Below are 24,798 nucleotides of genomic sequence, written 5' to 3'. Positions count from 1 at the left end.
CAGGAATATTGTTACTGTCACCGCATAAGAATGTTCTCTTCTGCTATATTTTTTTCCAATGGTGGCTTAATATAATTTTGCTAAACTTTGAGGCTGTGACACATGTAGTAAAGGGGGAGTATCCTGTACATGAAATTATCTTCGCTTTTCTTTTTTTTTGTGTTCAGTAAACTATAGTGGCCAACCTTACCGTGGCTTGAATTTTGTTTCCAACACCACCTGCAAATGAAGTTCCGTTACATCACAACCACACAGCGTGAACATTGCATTGCTTTATTTAGAAACACACTGAATGGTCTCCAGTTAAAATGACTGGGATCGAACACATAAAACAGCCATATCTCCCACATATTACAAGCTATGCACAAAAACACAAGAACATTCATGTCATTCACATCATTCCAGGCGAAACATATGGCACATACTCAGCTTGAGCACTTTTGGTTTTAAATCACATCACAAAGTCTCCCAGGTGATCAAGTGTCAACTTGATTTTGAAAGTGCATCTCAGTATTCTATGAGATATTAAAATAAAAAAAACCCTACACTTTTCTTTTCTTTTAACCTAATACCATAAGTGGTCTGTGCTGCACTTAGCATGCTTCTTCTTTCACTCGAGTGAAATATTCACACCTTTAAAGAGTTGTTCATGAAGCTTCACAAGGTCTAAACGTCTGGAAGGTTGAAAAATGATGATTGCATCTGAGTGTATCTTCAAAACGTGAACATGAATGAATAAATGGAGTCATATTTTTCACATGTAAAAATTCAATAAAAGACAGCAATAAGGCTCTTTATACTCCACAGCATCACTGACCAGCACTGTATGCTTCTCTACACAGCCTTATGATTATTATTATTATCATTATTATTTTGACAACCATCATCCAGGAAGTGTCTTGTGTCATGTCATTTTTTAATGTAGAAGATGGCAGCTGGCAGTCATTGTCAGGTAGAGTCCATGCGGGTAGATTCGGAACGGGCCAAATCAAGTGTGAGAAGTGTCTGATATGGTCTGGGTTGAAGCGTGTGTTTGAGCAGATGAAGCTTCATTTTGAGCGCTGTATTTTTTCTGTTCATAATGGTTCACATCTTGCACCAAAGAGTTCTGAGTTCATTTGGTCAATGCGTTCCTTTTGCAACAACATAATTCTGATTTTACCGGTTGGAAAGCAAAAGCTTAGGTGACACGCAAGTAAGATTCATGTGATCGACACAAATACCTCAGAGAGCCCGAGTAATGAACCTTTTAGTGATATTGGACAGAGCCCCAGCGGTTCAGGAGGTGTCAGTTGGCCATCTCTACTCCAAAGTCCACTTAGTCCCGTGGCCTGACATGGTGAACCACTCTCTCCTCAAACACTTTCCTCATGGTCTTCTCTATCTGCTTGAGAAAAACCTGAGGAATTCGACCACACAGGGTGTGGACAGTGTCCAGGAACTTGGTCTGGATGGGGTAGAAGAGTGACTGGAACATGTTGTCCTCAAAAGGAAACTGAAAATGAAAAGAAACCCACAATTACTTCTGAGTCCAAAGCTAACAAACAAACTATTGTTTCGCTATTTGTATTGACAAATTCCTTCAGCGGCGGTAGAGTGTCGTGTATTTATCATAAATTATGACCCAGTCAGTCTTTAAGAGGCTTATCTCAACTGAGCAGCGAGGAATGCTTCTGCTGAAAACATCCCTAATTCAAAGTGACCCAGATTGTCTGAGTTGACAGCTGTGAATCAGAATCAGAGGATGTGTATTTATAGCTGCTCTTCTGCAGCTTTTAAGTCACAGTATTTTGAAAAACAAAGAGCTGAATATTACAGCTGAAATCTAAATCTAAAATTAAGTAGACAAAAACAAAATCATTTGGACTGCAATTTGTTCACAAATAAGTGTTGCTTTTCAAAGTTATTTAATCTGGTCACATCTGGTATCATAACTGTCACCTGAACCTTCCAGTCAGTTATATATCTTTTGCTGCTTTGGCCTTGTTTGCACTAAAATGAAAAATGATGGGTGGATCAGAAAAAAAGAGAGCACATTCTGGAACGCTCCAATCAGTTGTATGAATAGCCAAAGACATTTGTAACACTTAAGTACACCAATGTAATACTCACATCACGTATTGCATCATATACCACTTTAAAGGCGGGCTGCTTGTCGTCGTGGTACACCCCGCGATTGCCATGCAGAATGGACACCCCCTCCTCCTCAGCTCCCTTACAGTTACTGCCGTACATGCAGTGATCGGGTCTATAGTTCCACTGGCAGGGGAAGATAAAGAGGCACTCTGTGGGATGCCCAAAAAAAAATAGGACCTTAGTGCCAAACCTGGATGAAGAGGACGTCCTCGACAATGTATATCCTAAAATTAGCCTTTTAAACTTTAAAATATTGACAAAACACTTCAAAAACTCTGAAACTAAACACAGAAATACACTTCGAAGAGGTCAGCGTTCAAGCAAAACTCTCACTGGCCATGGGGTGGTGCTGTAGCTTTCTTGAGTGTAAAGATGGGGTGATGAAGCTTCATGAAGCTGAGTTCTCATTTTCAGAGCACACCAGAGGGTGTCCAGTTATGTCATCATAAATTGACAATTTACTAAAAGGAGAAATGAAAAAAAAAAGAATCGATCTCTTGAGTAGCTTTTGGGGAACTGAGGAACAACTAATCACCCTAATGTCTTTATTTTACAGTGTTTTGTGCAATAGGAGACTACTTTATGTTACTTGAGGAATGTTTTGTTCCTGTAACCCTGGACTGGACTAAGCGGTGGTTAATTGAAGATGGGTGAATGGTTAATGTTTTTCCTGCTCTGGATAGTCAACTGATCCTAACTCCTATCCAGTAGGTGGCAATAATGCACCTTTAGTCTTGTTGCCAGATGCCATTGAAGAAGACAATTTATTATTATTATTATTATTATTATTATTATTATTACTACCTTACAACCCAGTTAACCCTGAAAGTAAGGTTTCATGAAGCTTCGACAACCCGTCACTAGATAGATAGATAAATAGAATAAAAACATCACTATGAGGCTGCAAGTTCTTTTCCAGAAATGTTTGAAATGTTAGAAGACAAGAAAACATTTCATATTTTGTGTGAGAGAGAATCATCAGGTGTGCGAGAATTAATTCATCAATTGAAATGTAAATAACAATGTAAGTCAGTAAAATGATCTTATTATTAATTATTCTTAAAAAAAAAAAAAAAACGATATACGATGCTGAGTGCTGTAATAGCGCAATAGCCTGTGAATGTGTTCACTGAACAAATTGCATTTATTTTACAAGCGCGTTGACACACATTGATCATAGTAAAGTCTCTCGATACCTAGTCTGGCTTGCAAGAAACACTGGCATGTTTGAAACAATTCAATAAACCAAGGCATCAAAGAGCGTTACTGTACCTGGGTTGTAATGAAAGATAATGTTCAGGAGGTCCTGGTCTCCCCAGGTGATGTGGTTCTTGTACTTCTGATAAAGTGGATGCAAAAGATCCCCCCATGACAGGCCGGTGGGGATCATACTGTTCTGAAATACCAACAGCAGGCAGTCACAAACACGTCCTCTCAACACATCTAGGGAGCGCATTTAAATTCCAGACTCAAGTTTAATATGCTGCCAGTGTTATGAGCTGCTAAATTGAGTTCTGAGGGCAGAGCTGTGTGATGGAAGAATGGCAAAGCCCTTCAATCAAGCCCAGTGAGAGCACCGGCTCTCCACCGGTGCGAGTGTGGAAGAGAAATCGGCTTTGGTACGATCAGCCTGGAAAGCTGCCGGTCTTACTTTAAACACCGTGCTTCGTATTCTTGTCAGATTCATCAGCATGACGCCCGAGTTGACTCCTGTGACCCCGTAGAAGGGGTGGCGGGCAAAGCGGCTGTACCACCCGATCTTGGGAACCTCGTGCTCTGGAGCCATCGCTGCCAGCTGGGTGCTGTTGAAGGACTTCAGGAGGCGCCAGATGTCGTCCATGGGCCGGAGGAACAGCACGTCTGTGTCTACGTAGAGCAGCGAGTCCACATCCTTCAAGATCACCTGTACGGACCGCGTTGTTGATGAGATAGATCAAAACAGACTTGACTATTTAGTAAGGCTGAACCAGAATTAATGACAAATTAACTTAAAAATATGACTAGCAATGATCGCAAGGCCCAACCTTGTGACCTCTGGGAACATACTTTTTTACCGTACTAGAATAACGTGTATTGCTAATAAAGTTATTCTCTATTGTAAGTTGATCTATATGACTTCCTTTTTTCTTTTCTTAAAGGTCAACAAGGATACAATGTTATGCAGAGGTGCTCTTATAATAATGCCACAAGACAAATGATACTATTTACATAGGCGGCGGAGAGAGCAAAACGTTGACTTCTTCCTGGGGGGGTGCAACAGAAAATATTTGAGAAGCACTGCCATATTCGAAGTTTCAATTATCAAATGTAAATAGAATAGAGTTGGGATTTATGCTTGAATACTCATCAAATTGAACCATTTTCTTTGGTTGCAGCCAAACGGAAACATTTTTTTCTTGTGGACTGTGAACGTCCATCGATTAGATCTCAGCAAAAGGGAATAACACAGACACTTCAGCGTGCTCTTTGATATTTTCATCACAGTGAAAAAGCCAGATCATATTGGAAAAAGGGAGAAAAAAAATCAATAGGCAACATAACCTTTTAACTTAATGAAATTGTTGCTCCGACTCTCCAGAGGCTGCCTATTTGTGGAGTCAATGTGGCAGAAAAGCTGTGAAATAATCAATCACTGCTCAAGTAATGAATTGCATCCACGTGGCAGATTGAATTAAGAGAAGCGAAAGAGGGTTTGGGTGCAAAGTAAATGATTGTGACGCTTTGTTTGGATCGCTTGACGAGGAGACTTACGGGGAGGAATAGTCGCTGGGCGGCGCAGGGTTTGAAGAGCCTCTTCCATTCTTCAGCGTCGCCCACAGAGAAGGTGATGGGATAGAGGGCGTACAGGAACTTTTTGGAGACAGAACGTGGCCACTGGTCCAGCTGGAAGTATATTCAGTTTCAAGTTTAATATCTTTTAAGTCAGAATGAGAGAACAGAAAAAGAAAAGGAGAACAAAGGTCGACTCTTAGTGAGAAATTTCTTCTTGGAATGGAGGTAAATTCACTCATGTAATTTGTATATTATGAGTGAATACATAACTTTTGCTCCTGCTCCAAGTATGAAACGACAACCTCCGTCGTCTCTTCAACCAAGGGACGGTTTTCAGTTTCCATTTACTCCAAACTTTGTTAGAAACATGCTCACAAATGTCGCTCCAAGTGCAGGGCATGTGCTCATGTAAAATAGCAACAACATCAGGCTTCATATCTGCAAAGACTTGTTAAATGCTGTGATGTTTCCTCACGCAGTTTTGTGAAAAACACGCCCAGTATGCCAGACGGCTACAGCCACTACAATGGGTGAAGGGCAGGGGACACCCTGGAAAGGTTGCTCGTCCATTTCAGCGCTGAAGTGACAAAGATCAGAACAGTCCGTTGACCTTAACTCTTATAACAGCATCAACCTACGAAGCTACAAACTATAAATGGCTGTCATCTCACAACGTTGTTTTGATGATCTGCTTTCATTTAGGTTTTGTTTCCTTCACACTTACGCTTCCTTGTTTCTCTATAGTTGAGCTCTATCAATGGCACACAGCTGGGACATATCTTCAATCATCTGCTCCTGCAATTTAAACCACCTGGTCCCAGATTCTCTGGGTCTTGAAAGGCATCTGTGTAACAAATACGATTCTTGGTTTCTTGGCTCTGCTGCCTGCCAATACAGCATAATAATTTGGTTTTCTGGACTTTTACCAATAGAGAGATGTTGTATTGATACGTTGTAATGTGCTTTTGACGATTATATTAAATTGAGTGTAACTTGTTTTGGTTGTCTTTTTAACATCGGCACTGGGGTTTCAACCTCCTCAGTCTTGCTCACAGTTGTAAGGACTGTATTACTTACTTACGTTCAGCGCAATACTTCAATAGTGGTGCACTTATGAAGCTTCTTGAAACAGTGTCTACATTTTCACAGGCCAGAAGAAGCCAATCTTTGCACTAAAATCTTTGGATTTGACTGTTTGATTGGAGCCAAGCATCATGTTCTAACTAAGTGCGCCACCTACTGAGCGCTGAAAATGAGGACGCTGTTTCATGAAGCCTCATAATAATATAACAAATAATTCAGACAGTTATTTTGATCATCATAATGGTGATAAAAAATAGCATCTAAATAAGATAGTTTCTTCTCATTTTTCTATTTTCGCTCCACAGGATTATCTTTATGTTGACAAAACACTAAAACCACTTCAATTTTTGCTTCAGCTTATTGAGAATAAATGACACACTACAGACTAACACGATCAATCATTTAAAACGAACAATGTAAAGCTTTCCTGCTCTTTATCTGTAGCACAGGCTTGTCGCGCAGATGAGGTCGGGAAAACAGATCGGACTGCTAAACAGCCTCTCACTGAGCAGACCAAAACTTGAACCTTGGGATTTACGAGTGGTCACTGTGGTCATTACACATGCACAGGCTGATGTTTGAGTTAGATGCAGTTTCAGGTCCATGAGAAAACAGCCTGTTTTAAACCCATAATGATCAAAATCAAGGCTCTCCTGCAGAGGTGACTTTGAAGAGACGCGACGCACCGGAGCGAAGCAAGGTGTCTTGATGATATATTATTCCCCGGCATTGAGATAAAAGGGTTGTACGTCCGCACTGGAGCGGGTCGGCGAGGCAGTTGAAACTGCTTCCATCTTTTACACAGCAAAGGCGATCGTTCACAAAACTGCATTAAGCGTTTAGAGCGGAACACATTCACTGAGCCTTCACCATCCCTCCACTCTAGGCGACGTACCTTTTCCTTAAATTGTGCAGTTAAGGGGTCTTCGGCAAAAATGTGAAACTTGATCTTCTTGAGGCTGAACAGGAGGGCTGACTTCACCAGGGTAAGGGTCTCATCCAGACGATTCCCACAGGCCACCACGGCCAGGTGCATGACTTCCTCAGGCCGGCCTCGCTTGGTAACCGCTCGTCCTGCCTTCATTTGTGATTTACTGTTCAAAAGAAAGGAGAATAGGTTGGTAAATCAGGTCCGCTCAAATGTGGATGTGTGGCGTCCATTCACAAATAATAGTCCATTAGCGTGAAAATGTTTTGAGCGGATTTCAAACTGATACAGCAGCAAAAACAGGGGCAATATTTGAGCGAGAGCGTTGCCTTTTAACTCAGCTCTTTCTCCACCAGCTTTGGCATTTTCATGACGAAAGACAGATCAACAATCCGCCAGTTAATCTCTGACTGACCGTGTTCATGAGTCATGTACGATGCCCCATTAACAGCCCTTGATCAGATTTCAAATGGCCCACAGTCTTTGTCGCAAAGTATATTATTGAGTCTTCAGGACTGTGCGGTTAACACTGAGAAATAACGTTGTTGTGTCACAGCTCTTTTCTTCTCTTTCTTAGAGACGTAAAGAGTGTTACCAAGATGGAGAGTGTGGCCTTAATATACAGTGAGACATGACAATGTTCATCCATTTCTGATTCCCTTTATATCTTAAGCAGGCATTTCAATAGGCCATGATGTCATAATGCAGACCAGAGACAAGATATTTGTTGTGTATTTATGGCGACCAAACAACAGGACTAAACCTGCTTCATGGGAAATTAAAAAAATGCAAGTTCTTGAACCTTTCAAAGGCAAATGTTGATTATTGAAGTCGTTACGACAAGAAGTCACCGCCTCATTCATCTTCCTGTCTGAAACTGGACAGGCAGCCTTCAAAGAACCAGACACCTGTGCACTGGTGATTTGGCCTCAACACATGCTCTCCGCAGCACATGCACACACATTTCCTCTGTGAGCTCCCAGTAGGTTTCTCCTTCGCTGCAAGGCAAGAAACTCACTAGCTGATGTAAGACACTGCTTTCTCTGGAAAGCCTGTACTTCCTATTAAAACAATCACCACAGCCACTGTCTGGTTGTCATCCTTATTATTGTTGCTATTTTACAGAGCAATTTAATGACAGAACAGGCTTTCTTCAGCATCAAATGGCATGTGTGGCCCACAGTCTATGAAATACAGCAGATAAGAAAGAAGAGTGAAATTTGACAGGTGGGTTGCCGAGTCGTCTTGGAGCGTGACACTTCGTTTTCTGCATGACTGAGACACAATGATGAACTGCAGATTAGGATAAATGAGAGGCTGCTGAGAAATCTGTCTGCCACGCTTCGAAGGCCAACGCTCTGTCAAGGTTGTCGAACAAACATTCCGATTTCGCTCAAACCGTATCTCCGACACCAGGGTTGTTGTGTTGCCTTCTGTCAAAAATAATGCCCTTGAAATCACCTCTGTGCTCTGAATGGATTTCCAGCGGAAGAGAGAGAAATGATTGCGGCTTTTTGAAAGCACAGACTGAAGGGATTCTGCCTTGGCTCTGGGCACTGTTTCTAACATCTGGAAGCAGTCAGAAAGGGCACATGAAGGACTTGGATTGCTGACTTTTAAATAAGAACATTCCCACACTAAAAAGTCGGCCAAGATACCTCAAGGTGTGTAAATCTCTGTGATTAAATGGTTTGCAAAGAACACGGGGAAAACTGGGAATTCAAAAAATGTGAGCAATAATAAACTGAGTGCAGCACATTCAGCAGAGCTAAATAGAAAACACATTTCAACTCCGTCTACAACAAACATAAAAAAGGATTTACTATTCAATATTGTTTCCATCTGCGATGAGTTTAAAACAGCGATAATTCAGGCATTTTAATATGAAACCTTTACAAGCAAAGAGACAGTGAAATCTTATTAACAACTTACTGGCGAGTGGTATTTGAATTCAACCACAATTAATTTCAGACGGCTGATCATTACAATTCATGAAGCATTTTACAGGTTCGGTTATGTTTAAAATAAAAGCCACAAGACAAATGCCAAATTTAAGACACATGATGGCACAGACGATTATCGCTGCCGAGATAACTGGTGCAGTTGCTTCACGCTTTCACTGGGTCTCACTGCAAATGAAATGAAATGATTTGAGAAACAGTCATCTCAACTCAAAAAGAACAAGTGTGTTCTGTTGATCTGAAAGGGGACTTTGTTGGTGAATTAGCCAAGGCCCGCTCCATATTGGTTCCTCTATCATGTTTGAATCTTCCCATCTTTTTCAGATGGGAAATAATCCTATGCAGTTTCTCTACATGAAACTCTTGTGAAACAAGGTTTGAAAGAGAACACGAACATTAACTCAGATACTTAACATTCATCAGAATGCTAGTGCTGATGGCAGTGTGTACATCCGTGCAGGAGTGGATTTCACATGACTTTATAAAAATAGAATGCAATCAAATCAATAAAAGAAGTTTCAAGACTCAAAAATGGTTTTGGCTCATGGCAAAAAAAGTAGCATCATGACTGGGAGTTAAACTTTGAGGTGAAAGATACTGCAGAGCCCTTATGAAGCAACCACAAAAAGTGAAATATTAACAGTTTGTCACCATGCTAACATGGAAGTGGATTGATTTTTGTCATTTTTAATTGTATGATGCGTAGCATTAAGCGACACACCAAAGTCTATTATCACTTCTTCAAACCACATCATCATTTTCTAAAAATTCCATTTATCTACACTGACAAAAACAAAACCCAGGAGTAACAAGAGGCAGAAAACTTTGTGAAGGTAAGCAACTTTTTTTCAAACATGGATTGAACTCGATCCAAGTATTGTTTTCCCATTTCTGCCTTCACACCCTCTGTGACTCACTTAACAGTTATTTAGAACAATGTATGTCAGAGATAACCAGCGGTCTTCTCCATCACCCTCTTCTACCATGTCTGGAACAAAGTGGCGTTTAACAGCGCGACCATCAAAAAGGCGTCCTCGGCATGGAAGATGACATTTTTATTAGCCCTCAAAACCTGCATGTGGATAAGGTGTGCAGATCTATTCAAAGTGACAAGGTAAAGAATAGCTTTCAACAACACAAAGCACATCAAGACAGATGTAATCCAAGAGTTGGAGGTCTTAATTCAAGCCGACTGAAGGATTACACTTATCTCCTGCAAGACATCAAACCATAAAGCGGTTTAAATATACAGAGAGGCTATAAATAAGTTGGTTTTTCTCACCTATTCTAATTTTCCTATCTGTTTAATGCATTTTGCCAAACAAACGTCTACAGTTTCCACCGTACTTGACATTCAAACATGCTTTGATTTGACCTCAAGGCACTGTGGAACTTTCAAACATGTCTGTTTGAAAAGGAAAAAAGAGAAGAGGCCGAAGAAAAATCAGGGAAAAAAAGTTTGCAGCAGTGAATACGATGAGTCACATTAACAGAAAGGTCTGGACCCAATCAAGCATTGTTACGCTCTTAGCCAACTTCATGGACACAGCACATGTTCCTGATTTTTAAGCCAGAAACAATACAAAACCTCGATTATAAAACGTTCAAATGGTTATTTTGATACTTCACTACTTGCTCAGATATAGCTCATCTTGGTAGATGAAACTGGCGATAAACAAGATAAGAAAAGATTGACATAAGAAGTGAAAGAAAAACAGCTCTACTCCTGATATCACTTTAAAGCTGAAGCCAAAAATGTGTCACCAATATCAGAGGCTTATATGTTAATAAAAACATGTATTAATGACAACAAAAAAAATAGTATTTGGCATTTGTTTGTAGCTTCTATTTTCTTTACTCAACAAAGCAACAGTACGGTTTTTTTTATTAAGAATCAGTCAAGTGTTATTGTTTAATAATACGCGCATTTCTCTTAAAACCACAAACCAACAACATAATTCCTACGAGATAATAAAAAGTTGTCAATGCATCAATCAACTTAAAAGATGACAAATTGTTGACATGTCTGCAGAGCAACCGTGACTCAGCCTCAACAAGATTAATGGAAAAGTGATACCATTTATGGAACCATGACAGAAGAAACAGAATTTTAAGAAGCCACATGAAAACTCACAGATAAAATCCTGGCAGGATGTTCTCAATTGCATTGCTGTGGCTCCAAAACACTCCTTTTATTGTTGATGGAACAACAATGGAAATCAGAAGTTGGTCCAGGTCTAAAGCTATGGTTCCCAACGGAGAAGCAAGAGCCACTGTGTCTCTCAAGACACTCTCGCATATATATATACAAGTATGTGATGTCACCCGATGTAGAAGTCCCCGGTCAGAAAGTGGGAGAATCCTCACCACCCCGAGTACGAATCCAAGATGCCCTCCCTGGACATAAACAGGAAGCAAACGTTTTGAATCAGTGAAACAAATTTGTGCAAATGTGTGTTTCCTCATCATCCTGCGGGATTTCTAGATGCAAACGGAGCAATATTTGTCAGCAAGTTGCTTATATCCGGACAAAGCATGTGCAAGATTAGCTTTAGGAAACACCACTATCTTGTTTTCTGACTTTGAAGACTGGAACGCACTGAACTCGACCTCATTCGCAGCTACTGTAACTGGATTGTAGCATTAATTCAGAAGTTGACTGTTCATGTTTCTGTCATTGCAGAAGTCAAACAGCAGGTAACGTTGGGGAATGTTTGAGGCAGCATAATGTACCAGAACATGTACCTGGTCATACATATAGGTTACATTGCCAAAAATAAAATGCCGATTTGCTGTGTTTGTTTCGCTCTACAGCACCCCTGCTTTTGTGGGCTGTTGATCATGGGTGAGGGGTGGCCGCACATTCTCTATTTTGGGCCACAGGAAGAAGTGTGATGTGTCGTGAGGAACTGATATGGGCTTGTTTGTCTATTCGCATGCTTCCCAGGAAGTCCATCCTCTTTGATTTACACATCACACATACGTGCAACAGCCTGAAATAACACCAGGTCAACCAGCAACCACGAAGGTGACAACACAACTGTCTGCGATCAGTGGTATCCGCGATGAAATAAATGCATGGCGAGACCAAAACACAAGAAGTAAAAGCCCATTTTCCAGCTCACATGTTGCAACACATTTGCAGCTGATGCCTTCCATGTTGAATGAAACTCTAGTTCTGTTGTGTAGCCCTGAAACAACACCCAATTAACTCCTTTTAATCAGCTTTGTGCAGATATTCCTCCTCATCGGAGGCAGTCTGGTGTGTCTTTCGGCCACCGGTGACACCTTCCGCCCCCATCTCTCTTATCAGCACCAAACACAAGCACTCAGAAGTGTGGCTCCTGAGGACGCGTACGGTCCTCTGCCAAGTCACAGTCTTTGATGGCTGTTATCAAGTGAGGCAGCGTCTCCAACCTCCAGCCTGCCTTCAGAACAGAGATGTTCTCTGTTCACCGCCTGCTGGAAAGGACCGGCATCATGAGAGGAAAGTGAAGCGTGGCAGAGACAATAGGAAGGAATTAAAGGGAGGAAATAAGAAGGAGCTGCTCCTGTAGAAGCATTCTCACCAAGGTCAATGGCTCATTACAGTCATAACATCAGCGGTGATTCCTTCACGGATCAAATGGTGCTTGTTTTTATATGTGGTTCAAGCGCCACAAAGAATGGAACTGTTCCTGAAAATGCACTGTTGCCAGTTCGTCTTCCTTTTTTTTTGGGAAGGGTCACAGATCTGGCAAAGAGAACAACGTCTGCAAGACCAAACTGTCACAAACCGACATTGACGGTGTTGATATTAGCTTCAGAAACAGCCAGGGAACAAGGGTGAGGGCGACAAAAACACAATCGAACTGACAAACTAGTAGCCGCTCACCTCTTGGCATGTACCAAGGCCCCTCTGTCGATGGCCGACTCTCCTTCGCGACCCCCGGGGGGATCCTCCACGCCGAACCCGGCGACGGGTTTCCTCGCAAACTTCGCTCCGACGACCTCTGGCAAACTGTTTCTGGCATCTTCCTCTTCGTCTTCCTGCGCAACTTCTCTCAGCGGCGGATCGTCAGCGGCGTTCCCCCCTAAAAAGTACAAAAGTAGGAAAACTCCGAAGCAGACGGCGATCACAACTACTTTGCGGTGGATCCGCATGTTGAGGGCGACTTGTTGCGGCTGGAAGAGGTAGGTGAGAGTCCACACATGTCTGCGAGAGACTTGCAACCGCTCAGCATGACATTTTATCGCCGCTCCCCGCTCGCAATTTGTCTGCAGACGAGGATGATGATGATGATGCGGAGCGGAGAGGAGCTTCTCATCGCCCGGAGAGCTTACATTGCGGAGGCGTGGCTTTCCCGGACTACCGTAATTACGCTTGCAGCGACGCGTTGTTAGATCGTAACAAATACGTAATAAGCTATATATTTAAAAATGTATTATTATTAAAAAAAAACTTGCAATGAATGTCATTAAATATATTAATATAATAAATATCTGAAGATTCCATCGAACATACAACCCTATGAATTATACTTTTAAAGACGAGCTATTCGCAAATGTTAAACTCACCGTATTTCGTCTTCATCACAACATAATGATGTTTTCTTTATGAATAAAAAGTGGTGTGTCGCTTTAATTGTATCTGCCTGCGCCCCTTCTACACCCACTACGGTACAACATGGACGCGGACGGCAGTGAGTCTCCGTGAGCTGCCATGCTGTTTTGGTGAGTGTGTTCATGTTTACCGAAAACTCTTGAGGGATGTCACTGGAATCTTTCTCAGGCTGCTCGCTTCTCGCAAAGTACACAGTATTCCAACGACGCCAAGAGTGAACAGCTTGTTTGAGCTACGTTAGCATTGAGGCACGATGTAAACACGTGTGCGACGAGCTAACGTTGATCCTGGTTGAGAAAAAAAAACCCCACACGTTTACAGTTATTGTCGGGGTTTTGGCTCGTCGCTGTGGTTAAATGTGCCCTGGTTTAGATGCTCCTAGCATTCAGCCGTCCGTGCCTTAAGCTGTATTTATCTGAAATCTACAGGTTCAAGATAAAAAAGAGAGTAAAGACTTGACACGTTGACACAATATGTCACATCAGTCATCCCGAATGATGCACAGAGGTCACAGGAGGTGAAGAGGAGGCTGCAGACTGGGTGGAGGGAACCTGACGTGATGCAGGCTTCAGTAAAGACAGGAAGCCGAGATTAAGCTTTTCCCATCTTAGACATATCAAGTGGAATCTCACATTCAGAGAAGTCCAAAAGAGGACAACAACCAGTGACATTTATGGATGTGGTAAAGGATGACATGCATGCTTTAAGTGGACTCAGAGTGGGTACAAGGGGATTGACTCATGTTATATATATATATATATATATATATATATATATATATATATAGTCAGCATGTCAGCATGTTTACATTGACCAGGCAGCCATTTTGGACAGCACACAGCAGTATACCTAAGGGTTATCGCAAGATGCCATGGAGGTTCCGAAATAAATATACCAGAAACATCAAGGTTTGACTCTCCTAAAATGACTGAGATAACAATGGACACTTCAAGTTCAGCCCGCTCCAGCAAACTGGCTCCCCATATTTCCATTGACTCACACTGACACAAGTGTGAAAGGGCTTCAACAAGTTCCATCCTTGAGTTCTCACCGTACAGAAGTTATATGTGCCACCGCAACCTCAGCCTCGAGATGTCTGCCATCCGACAACTTGCTCTGAAATGAATTAGGACCTCATTTGAAGTTCACTTTTAGAGAATCCATCTAAATGTTCAGAATAAACATCATTTAAAAAAAAATGTATTATCATTATTATTTATTGTACTTACAAATGTATATTCTCCAGGGGTAGAGAGGTGGGTATGAATAATATTAAAATATTAAATAAATAAAAATAAGTTAAAACAGTGAGAATAGGAGCATTGGTCCACTGAAATGAAATCGCAAACCAATATTTAATTTTATTTTTAGTTTGTCCCCGCTCAGCAGCCATATGGAGGTTGGACACTGAGGAGGCACTCAGGTTCTCGTCCAGATCATTGTTGATGAACAATTCTGGCAGTGCAGCAGGAAATTTTCCCGATCATCAGGTGGATATTTGGCTGAATCTTTGTTTTTCCTCAGCGTTCAAAGTGGCCATTGTCTCTCGTGTTTACAGTGCTCTGCTCATATATTTGCATCAGTACCGTCCCAATCCATCTTTCTTTGGATCTGTTGTAGAGCTGAACTGTCCGATGAAAAAAAAGTCCAACCATCGTCTTCAAATACTTGCAGAGAGCCAGATTCCTGGAAGGTGGTCATCAATTTAAAAAATTATCACAACAAATCTTTTCATGTGAAATTGATAGTGGTTCAAATTGACAAGTCTTAAAGTTGAGCCAAAAGTTATGCTTTTATTTGGCAAATGAAAGCTATTCTGTTGAATTTTTATTTCCTTTTCAGTGATATTATTGCTCAATTACTTTAGAATGATTATTGTATGAGTTATATTCATCAATATTAAATGTTTCTTGTGTCTTTTGTCTTTTTCTTTTTTTCCCTGAAACTCTAGGTGTCAAATTCTAATGAAGACGAGTTTAGTTTTGTCAAAGATTTTACTCCCAGTTGCCACTGTATGTAGGAGCAACCACAAGGTGGCAGACTGCTGCCAACTGGCTGAGCAGCAGCTGCTTTGTCTTCTGTGCCTAACATCACCTCTGTCTCTCTGTCGATAAATCTGCCAGGTTTCATCACCAGTAAGACATAATGATTACTCCTGCATTTAACCTGGATCAAGATGCCGACCACTTGACCCTCACCATCCGGGTGCCCTACACCAGGACCTCTGAGTTTGACCTCTTTATCGATGGAACCGATTTTAAGTTCTATGCCAAGCCCTACTTTCTGAGGTGAACAATGATTTATCAAGTTAAAGGAAGTTTCTATGTAGTTTCATAACAATTGGCAAATAAATACAATGCAATATTCGTAGTTGGTTCAAGAATCATCTGACAGAAATAATAAGAGGATTACAGTCATGTACCGATTTGCATTAGTGTCGACATGCCATGTAGAGAGTTTTTTTTTTTTTTCATCGACTGTGTTATCTCGCAGCAGAGGAGCAGTTTCTACTGTTTCCAGCTCTATGTTCCAGCATTAATTTTCCCACCACCAATTATTGATTTCCTGGAGTTGATGATTCCCGCGGCAAATGACCGTCTCATTTTATTTACAGGCTTACTCTTCCAGGAAGGATCGTGCAAGATGGGCGAGAAAAGGCTAGATTTGATATCGATAAAGGTGAGCCTTTTCACATTTGCCATTGTGTTTGATAAGATGCAAGCAACGTAGAAAGACTTGAGGGACATTTTTCTTTTGTTTATTAGCCCTCATTTTCTTTGTATATGGTGTAACTGCAGAATGGTATTCGTGCTGAGGTATTTTCCACTGTTCCTATCTTATTTAAGCATTTTTTTTTATGATGAAGTGTGACTAAATTGTGTCGCAGGTCTGCCATAAATTGAAATAATATTGTGATCAGTGCTGCTGATTCTTCTCAAGGTTTCTTGCTGCTTCCCCTCCATCATTAAAAACACATGGAACATAAAGTTGCATGAAGGATTTGTAGCATGAACTGGAATTTTGACTATGCGAGTTTCTTGCCAAACGTCCCGTGGGATTGGTTTAAGCCTCTCGATCAGATAAAGCACTGGAAGATAATGGAACAAAACGCTGCTCTCATTGACAACAGATTATCCGCTGCGGGTCGCGGATAAAAAGCAGATATTATGTTTCAATATTTGAAGTGCTGTAAGATAAGAGATGGAGAATTAGTTGTTCTGTTGCGGTTTAAGAATCGCTGTGGGGGATCTATCTATGTAATTTGGCCGAAGAACATGAGTGTAAATTGGTGAAAGAAAACGTGTTTTAAGGAAATGTTTATCCATCACATTAAATCTACATGTCATAGTTCTTGCTGACTTGGAAAAAATCATTTTAAACATAGTGAATGTTGCATTTGTCGTGAAAGGTTGATCAAGTTTCATTTCATTTTCTGAGGCCACTGGACGGCACGCTCAACTGTACAGTGTTTCGCATCATTCTAAACCAAGAGCGCCACCTAGTGAGCTGCACAGTTTCATGAAATCTCATCAACCGATCACTTGTGTTGGCATGAGATATAAAAGTTGTATAAATAGTTAAGAACTACAAATTGTTACTTAGATAAAATGCTATTTAAATATTTTGCAGCATTGCGAAAAAAATGAATAAAATAAAATACAAATAAATAAATGTATAAATTTGACGTTATTATAAATTTGTTCAAAATACTAGATTAGATTATGAATGTATGTGTATCAATACCACATGGAAAATTAAAAACGATATGAATATAAGAAATGGGGGAATATTCTTCTGTGGTTATATATTGTTATATATTAATATAATATTGCCTCCTGGATGCCTCACTGGGGAGGTTTTAGGGAAATCTAAAATTCTGTGCCTCTTCACTTTGGCTGCTGCCCCCACAACCCAGCCTCAGAATGATATAAACTCAATCGTGCCCTTAAAAAATACTGAAAAATTGCAGTCTAAATAGGTTTGTTCTGCAGCGGAGGACATACTCAGGTTAACTGCTGTGAGACTCTGTGTGTGACTCAGTCTGTACCAAGGGTGGCCAATTAAATAGACTGCCACTGTTGTGAGGGGCTTCAGTTTATATCATGGGAAGGATATAATGTAACAAGTTTCAAAATAAGAATGAGAATCAAGTCATGTGCTCTAAGTAGGGTAAGTATTACGTCACATTAGGTGAGATTATGATCTCAAAGTGTATAATTGTATTTGAAGCTTCTCATATATGTGAAGTCTTTTTGAGTAGTAAGCATTACTCATGAAAATACTCAAATGCACAGGGCCATATGTGGCCCCTGGTGGCCGCACTTTGCCCACCTCTAGTCTATACAATGTACAATGTGTTGTGACCGGTCATGGTGCCTCAAGGAGCCAGGACAGATTCTGAGGCTCCAATAAGTGGAACACAATGAATGAACAAATAATTACATTTCATGAAAAAGGACACTTGTGTTTCATTGCTTGAACAACCTTGTTACAAGTGCATAGAATTTCCACACGACACGTTTCATTTTGTAATATTTATCCCCTGAACAAGAATATTTAATGGCTGTTTAATTCATTACCAGCAGCCTGATATTAATGGGCCTGTCAGTATTGTAGTTTAAATGTAACACAACTCATCTGTCTATTATAGAAGAATGAAGCGTGTCAGCCGGTCAGAGCTTCACGCACTTTCCCCTCCGTCACTGATCCGTCTCTGACTTTTCTTTCATCTGCGCTAATGAAGTTGTCTGGATGAAGTCGTCCGCCTTATGGACTCCTGACTGTGCATCTGTCGGCGCGGCCCCCGTTAACTCAGTCCGTAACATCTGCTAATAAAGCTGCGCTAATGAGTGTCCTTGTTTAGACTTGTAATGAGCCGTCATTAGGAGCCCTCTTTCAGACTCGCCACCCTGCCACCCCCGAATCTTACGCAATTAGTTTCCATTCAAAAGCACCCCAACGCCGGGGATCGTTGACATTTTATGAGGTATTTACTTAAGTGATTATGATTTGACCCCCCCGGCGACTGCGGGTGGTTCTCATTTGTCAGAGCTGCTATCGGTTCAGTCTCGTCTGGAAAGCTGTGGCTACCTTGAATATACGTGGGTGGAGTAGTCGCGTGTCCGGCTTAAGTTTTAGCTGACAAAAGTACAAGAAAAATGTGGCGCTGTCTGTAAATATTTATCTCCCAGATGAACAGCGCTGCCAGACGTAGTCAGACAAAATATTATTCTGTGATTATATAGTTTGTCTTTCAGCGGCTCAAACAAACACGACTGCTTGACACCATACCGTCTCTCTGCTGTCTCTTGTTTCATCTCCTGTCTGCTTCCAATTATTACAGAATGCAAGAGGAGTGCGAGGAAGATGCGGTAACTGAGTTTTCCTGATTGATGATGCGTCTTCAGTCTCTGCGAAATGTCTTTAGCACAGTGTGATAAATGTCAGTTGTCAGACTCTTCTCCAGCTTGTTAAAAAGTTTCTGTGCTTTCTCTTCTGTCTCTCTTTCCCTCGCAGGTCTTTTCACACTGCAGGTCCCCAAAGAAACACCTGGAGAGAATTTCGAAGGCCTCCAGATGTTGACAAGCCTCCTTGCTCCCAAAGGCTGTCGGTCTGCGAAACCCCTGGTTGAGGACATAAGCGCAGGTAGCTGTGACTGATGAGTTTATAAACATTCCGTCTCTTTGCTGCATGAAATTGGCCAGCTGTTGCTCGGGAATGGATACTGACGGCCTTGGTGTTTCCAAAGGCTGCAGCGGAGATGCAGAGGACGAAGAGGATGAGGAGGAATTTGACTGGCAGGTGGAGCAGGAGGCATACACAGAGAGATCAGAAGAGGAGCTCGCTGCGCTGCAGAAATATGGATTTGGCAACCAGAGGTCAGGAGTGTTTGATCGCTTACAGGTAAGAAGGACATTTTTCGTCTTGAAAGCACATGAAAGTGGCCAGAGAACACACCGAGTGCAAAGTGTTGCAAATGTCATGGCAGGAAGAACTAAGCGACGTAATTGACGTGAAGAACCCTGAAGCAACAACAACGGCTGAGAGGAGGCGTGCGCGGCTGCACGCCGAGGCTGCCGCCTTCTCGTCTGATCATTACCTGTGAGTTCCAGCGAAGACGTCCTTGGCGTCTTTAAAATGCAAATGTGTGAAAATGTGATTATTATTTCAGAGCTGATCTGTTTGAAGATGATGAAATCAAGAGGCTGCTGAAGTTCCGACCATGGTGGGCAGATCTGAGCTGCGCCGACAGCGAAGTTGATGGTGAGTTTTGTCCACTCACATTCGTGGCGCTTTCTTCTTGTCTAGTTTTAAACATTTACACACCCTTATATCTATGCATTTTCATATATATTTTCAAACATACTCACAACTTCCCCCTCCAGCTTTCAATGCAGGAATGTATCCGCTAGAGTTGAGCGAAGTGACTCTAGTTTGCCTTGACTTCAGTTCTATAAGGTTCCACACAAAGCTGTCAACACAGTCGATGGAGAGAATCGCTGAATGATAATCACAGCTGACTGTTCGGATCCTAGCTTTGACTGTGAGGGAGCATATTCTATTTGCACAAGACAAAGATGATGTTTAAAATCAGTCATGCTTTCACTGAGCTGAAACAAACATTAGCATATATCCCTATAAAACCAGTACTGCAAGCAGATCAACATTGTTTAATGCTACAACATTTTAGGTTCTTCAAATCCCAAGAAATATTTAATTTTTATTAGGTCATCATGAAACAATACATTTCAGCATTGTCAATAACAATAGAAAATAAATAAATATAAAAGCAGAGCCGAAATTTGGAGAGATTTGTTTCTTACCAGTTAAATGGTTTTACTTAAGCCAGTGACATTGAACAAAATGCCTTTTATTAATGACATAATTATGTTTTTTTGTTGCTTATTTTTAAAGCATTATGCTTAGTTGTTAGCAGTTTGCTTAGTTGGATCTTAATCATGTGTTCAGTTTGAGATTGAATGAGAATATAAAGTATTCTAGAATTCTTTTCTTTTAAAGTTTTTTTCCGCTTGTGACGGATCTTTAAATAAACAAATTCATATTTTGATGTCATCGCAAACAATTTTATCTAGAGATATTTTGTGAAGTTAACCAGTTTTTAAAACTTTTAATACTTACATGATTGAAGCTAATCTCACTGCAATACAATAATAATAATAAAAGATGAGTCGTTACTTCGTCTCTCCAGAAGGGGGCATACATTTTGTATCTCATCAGTGTAACCAATAAACAATTTGAGGTCCGTCCACCAAATGAGACCCATCACTGTTCCACAGTAGCAAGCTCTAGTTCTGTTAATGAAAAAGTGTGACTGTGCAGAATCGGATATTTGAGATTCATGACATTGTCCTGTGACAATATTTAAATCCCGGAGGACAGATCGTTCTGCCCCCCTCCAGCGGAAGGTCACGCCACCGATTATCTTCCACACAGGCTTTAAAAAAAAAAAAAGTGCCCGAGGGCGACTCGGCTGGAGCGACACGTGGAACTCTGAGAGACTGAACTTGGACCTTAATGAATCACTCGATCACTTTGCTGTTGAGAGATGAAAGCCAGCGGGTTCAATGCGACGGCGGAGCAAGAAGGGCGTTGTTTAGTTTGGGCTTTTTCCCTGCGTGCTGAAATGACATTTTATTATTACTGGATCATTAACTGGAAGAGCTGCTTGTTGGCAAGAGCCTCCTGGCTTGAATTCTGGGCTATGCTTTTTTTACATGGGAGTGATCCCTGCTGAAGCCTCGGCGCGGCAAGAGCCTCTTTAAACGTGCCAGCCGCTCATCTAACAGCCTGCTAATTCCAGCACTTCCAGTGTTTAAGGAGGTGCACGGCTCGTAGCCGCAGCTTATGTGGAGTGTCGGGATGTTGCACGCTCCAGAGAGGATTTAGATGAAAGAGATAGTATTATCACAGGAGCTGCTGGAGGGCCCCATCCACCAGTCTGTCAGGGATGTGAGCGCCATAAACCGCCCCGGTTCAACCTCGCCGAAATGTTCGGAGCGCAGGCGGAGATAAATGGGGCCAGATTAAACGTAATGGCGTGATTGACAGGTGAAATAGCATTAGCTGCAGCTGAGTGTGCGGAATGGCACCGGTCAGTCGATTTCAAACCGCTGGCTGTCAAATCTCAAACTCCTGCTCATAATTTTAGCTGTCATATATTCAAAGGAGAGAATTTAATTTGCTTTCTTTCACGGTTGTCGTTTTGGCTGCGTGCGATAGATTTGTCACCTGACAGATGGATGCAGACACAAGTGCAAATGAAGTAGAAACTGGGCCCTTTGTGCTCCCCGGTGTCAGTGCCAGAACTCTGACAGGACACAGCTGTCCACCTCAGTCCTGTGTTCACGCTCGCATCCATGCTAAATAGACTTGACGCTTCTTTTTCCTGCTTCATTTCAGCTTGATCACACTTGGATAATGGGTTAGGCTTGAGGTAGGTGTGTGTGGCCCGGGGGCCACTTGCGGCCCTTTACCTTCATTCATGTGGCCCTCATGAGGTCAACGCTGTGAAAGAAATTATCTTTTCTAATTCAATTCTATATTCATTAGTTATTTATATTGAGAAAATGCCATTTACGAAACTTTTACAGGTTTTACCTACAGTTCTGTTACCAAGATAAAGATTTTCCGTATTCATATTGAGATTAAACTGTATATAAAGTCAGAAAAAATGTAATCAAATCACATATTTTAAGCTTGTAATGTCGAGTTTGTCTTTCTATGCCACTATTTGAATAGTCATCCAATCTCTCTACGAAGGAAAAAATTAATATACATTTTTTACATTGTAAAATATAAATGTATTTCAAGTTCCAGCTGACTGCCTTTGTTCCACTGTACATCATTTCAATGCAAGTATTTTATTAAAAGAACCCTTCTCTCGTGCTCCACTGGGATCTCATTTGAAAGCGTCTGAAATTAACATAACATGGGACCTTTGATATTTAAATATCTCTGTTCGTTTAAATAATAATGCTCCTTAAAGACGACAACATGGAAATTGGGTGTCATGGAAAGCAACACTACTTAATAAAATGCTCCATGACCTGGATAATTTGCCACCTCAGCATTATTTTCTTACCCGTGTTTTTTCAACAAAGTATGTTATCATTTAATTTGCGTGTGTCCCGAGTGAGGTTCTATGTAACTGTGCCCAGATGTGGTTGCACGTGCGACTCTTTTATTGTGTGAGCTGCTGAGCTTTCCCTCTGACTGACTCAGGTAGCATTTGCACCGAGAAGCTGACGTAATGCAGCAGGAATCTCCTTCATACCAATCCAAGTTCCCGCTGCAGATTTTATTTTTCTGTCTACAGACCACATATACGTTTTTGCACTGCGCTTCCTGCACTTTCTGTGCCGGGCCTCTTCGAGAGAAATTGCCTTCAGCTATTTTCCGACTTGTGAGTTGCAGTCTATATCTGCATACAGAGCTCGGTACATTTGTTTTCCTGATAGTATACATGGGAATGAATTGTCCTTGTGGTGCCTCATTAGGTTTGTTATGTGTTTTTCCCAAGGGAACAAATTATGTTTGACACATCCTCATATTTAACCAGCAATTTTCACTCAACTGCTAGACTTAATTCCCACTCAAACATGTCCAATTTCCAACTTGTGTGTTTGCCTTTGTCGGTAAATCCACTTCAATGACACCTTCAATGTGTTTTCCTGAAATTTAAATTCAATCTGAATGATAAGTTCAGGTTCAACCAAAACAGCAGGAAATCCAGGTGCCGCCTACTATGATATGGACTTAATAAATATTAATGAAGTTTAGATTTTTACATTAGTGAAACGGCTGCTGGGAAAATTCCCACGCCGGTGCATCTGGTATTAATATTGCAGCAGCAGCGTTTAATGGCCACCTCTATTGATCCCAGCAACTGCAGCTCAATTGTTTACCTAGGTCGTTTGGAATGATGTATTCATGAGTTATTTATTAGAGCCTTGCTTTTGAGGTACTTGATAAATGTTTTATTTCCAGCTGCTTTATGGTTCCTCGATCTAATAAGACGTGGGAACAGTTTTCTGCTGAGTGCTGTTGATGTCATCATTCCAATGCTCATGTTTCTTCTGCTGGTTCAGAGCGGCAGAATATATGTGAAGTCTCATGTGGGTGTAACTAACGGACAGTTACCCCCTTTTGTTTACTTAGGATTGTCGTTCACCGAAGACGAGAAAGAGCAACTGAGAAAGTTCAACAACCGATCGTACCTGCTGGACAAGGCCGCCCGTAAACAAGTGCTTCTCAGCCTGGTGGACGTTCTCCTGGCTTACACCTACGAAGTGCGCTCGACTGAGGGAGAACACAACGTGAGTGCATTTATGCCCAAACTCCTCCCTGCAAAAGACGCTTATCCCCGGATGACAAAGCGCTCTATCCGCAAATCCTTTAGACCCCCTTCCATTTCATTCAGAGGCCTTAAGAGATTACCAGCAGATCCAGGAGCTCAGTCCAGGTCTGTTTTTGTATCCCTTAGATGAGGTACAGTGAAGGTGAGCAAGCGAGATTGTTCGGTGGCTTCAGGTCAATCAGATGAACACACATGTTGAAGTGGACTTATAGATTATAGGTGTGATGCTGGATATATATACATATATATACACACACACACACACAGAGACACGCAGTCAACTATCCCTGTGAAAGAAAAATGGCTCAGATCTTTCATTTTTGGAGCATTATCCCTTGTAAAATGAAGATTCAACATTTCCGACGTATACCCTGCAGGTGGAGTCTCCATGGACTATCCGAAAACTCAGTGGGACTCTCTGCTGGCTGGAAGTAAGAACGCCATTTGCAAGATGTGGTCGAATGTTTGCTTGATGAATCGGTTTTCTTCAAGACTGGAGGGTTATTTAATCTAGTTTCATGCACAAACATTTAAACAGAATTCTCTTACAATTTCTAGAAAAACAGTTTTAAACGAAGCTGAAACTTTTGCTTAGAAATTCATGATATGATGATTTTTTTATTGTTCACGAGTGAATCCGAGTTTGTCAGAAAAGTGATGTAAAATAAATTAAAAACTTGGATTTTATTTCCACTCAGCTGCTCCTCCTGTTGTATTAATGCATTATTTAGTAATGAGGTTTCATGAAACAGTGTCATAATTTTCAGGGCTCAGTAGGTGACCCTCTTCAAATGGAGGTGAGGTTTTATTGTCTCATGAAACCTCGTGATGGGCTTATGGGGCTTCATGAAACAGTGTCTACAGGCCAGTTGACTGCGTCTTTGCTCTGTAAGCTCATTTGAAAAACTGTTTCAGTGAAGCCTCTCGTCATGTTCTA

General features: G+C 41.3%; 2 protein-coding genes across 8 annotated transcripts in view; one reads left to right on the top strand and one right to left on the bottom strand.

Annotated features, from left to right (window-relative positions):
- Window positions 1–272: 272 nt before the first annotated feature.
- Window positions 273–13,186, bottom strand: gxylt2 (glucoside xylosyltransferase 2). Its single transcript, XM_053868292.1, has 7 exons — window positions 12,755–13,186; window positions 6,887–7,085; window positions 4,888–5,019; window positions 3,788–4,039; window positions 3,409–3,532; window positions 2,113–2,285; window positions 273–1,495 (listed from the first exon to the last, which is right to left on the bottom strand). Exons 1-7 carry the CDS (start codon window positions 13,021–13,023, stop codon window positions 1,319–1,321), a joined length of 1,326 nt encoding a protein of 441 aa, XP_053724267.1. The 5' UTR covers window positions 13,024–13,186; the 3' UTR covers window positions 273–1,318.
- Window positions 13,187–13,417: 231 nt separating this feature from the next.
- shq1 (SHQ1, H/ACA ribonucleoprotein assembly factor) overlaps window positions 13,418–24,798 on the top strand; it is a 36,426-nt gene continuing 25,045 nt past the window's right edge. For 3 of the 7 annotated variants that reach the window (XR_008414845.1, XR_008414846.1, XM_053868094.1), the window contains exons 1-9: window positions 13,419–13,593; window positions 15,607–15,771; window positions 16,098–16,162; window positions 19,001–19,129; window positions 19,233–19,387; window positions 19,473–19,585; window positions 19,656–19,747; window positions 23,663–23,820; window positions 24,239–24,292. Coding sequence is in view for 5 of the 7 variants with exons in the window: in XM_053868094.1 (XP_053724069.1) it covers window positions 15,629–15,771; window positions 16,098–16,162; window positions 19,001–19,129; window positions 19,233–19,387; window positions 19,473–19,585; window positions 19,656–19,747; window positions 23,663–23,820; window positions 24,239–24,292 (909 nt within the window). In the remaining 2 variants the exon portion in view is untranslated. Of the gene's footprint in view, window positions 13,594–14,854; window positions 14,974–15,103; window positions 15,177–15,606; window positions 15,772–16,097; window positions 16,163–19,000; window positions 19,130–19,232; window positions 19,388–19,472; window positions 19,586–19,655; window positions 19,748–23,662; window positions 23,821–24,238; window positions 24,293–24,798 lie in introns of all 7 variants that reach the window. The other 4 variants (XM_053868096.1, XM_053868095.1, XM_053868093.1 and 1 more) reach the window with 3 other exon arrangements.

Source organism: Synchiropus splendidus, chromosome 6 (assembly GCF_027744825.2).
Source record: "Synchiropus splendidus isolate RoL2022-P1 chromosome 6, RoL_Sspl_1.0, whole genome shotgun sequence".
In the NCBI taxonomy this organism is placed as follows: Eukaryota; Metazoa; Chordata; class Actinopteri; order Syngnathiformes; family Callionymidae; genus Synchiropus; species Synchiropus splendidus.
Note: the sequence above shows the minus strand (reverse complement) of the source record. Positions and strands in the feature narration are given on the sequence as shown.

Bases quoted from the DNA above. Each gene is read 5' to 3' on its own strand.
- gxylt2 (XM_053868292.1), bottom strand. From the start codon at position 13,023: ATGCGGATCCACCGCAAAGTAGTTGTGATCGCCGTCTGCTTCGGAGTT. The intron at 7,086-12,754 runs GTGAGCGGCTAC...TCTTTTGAACAG, and splicing joins GCCTTGGTACATGCCAAGAG to TAAATCACAAATGAAGGCAG. The intron at 5,020-6,886 runs GTACGTCGCCTA...ATATACTTCCAG, and splicing joins CTGCACAATTTAAGGAAAAG to CTGGACCAGTGGCCACGTTC.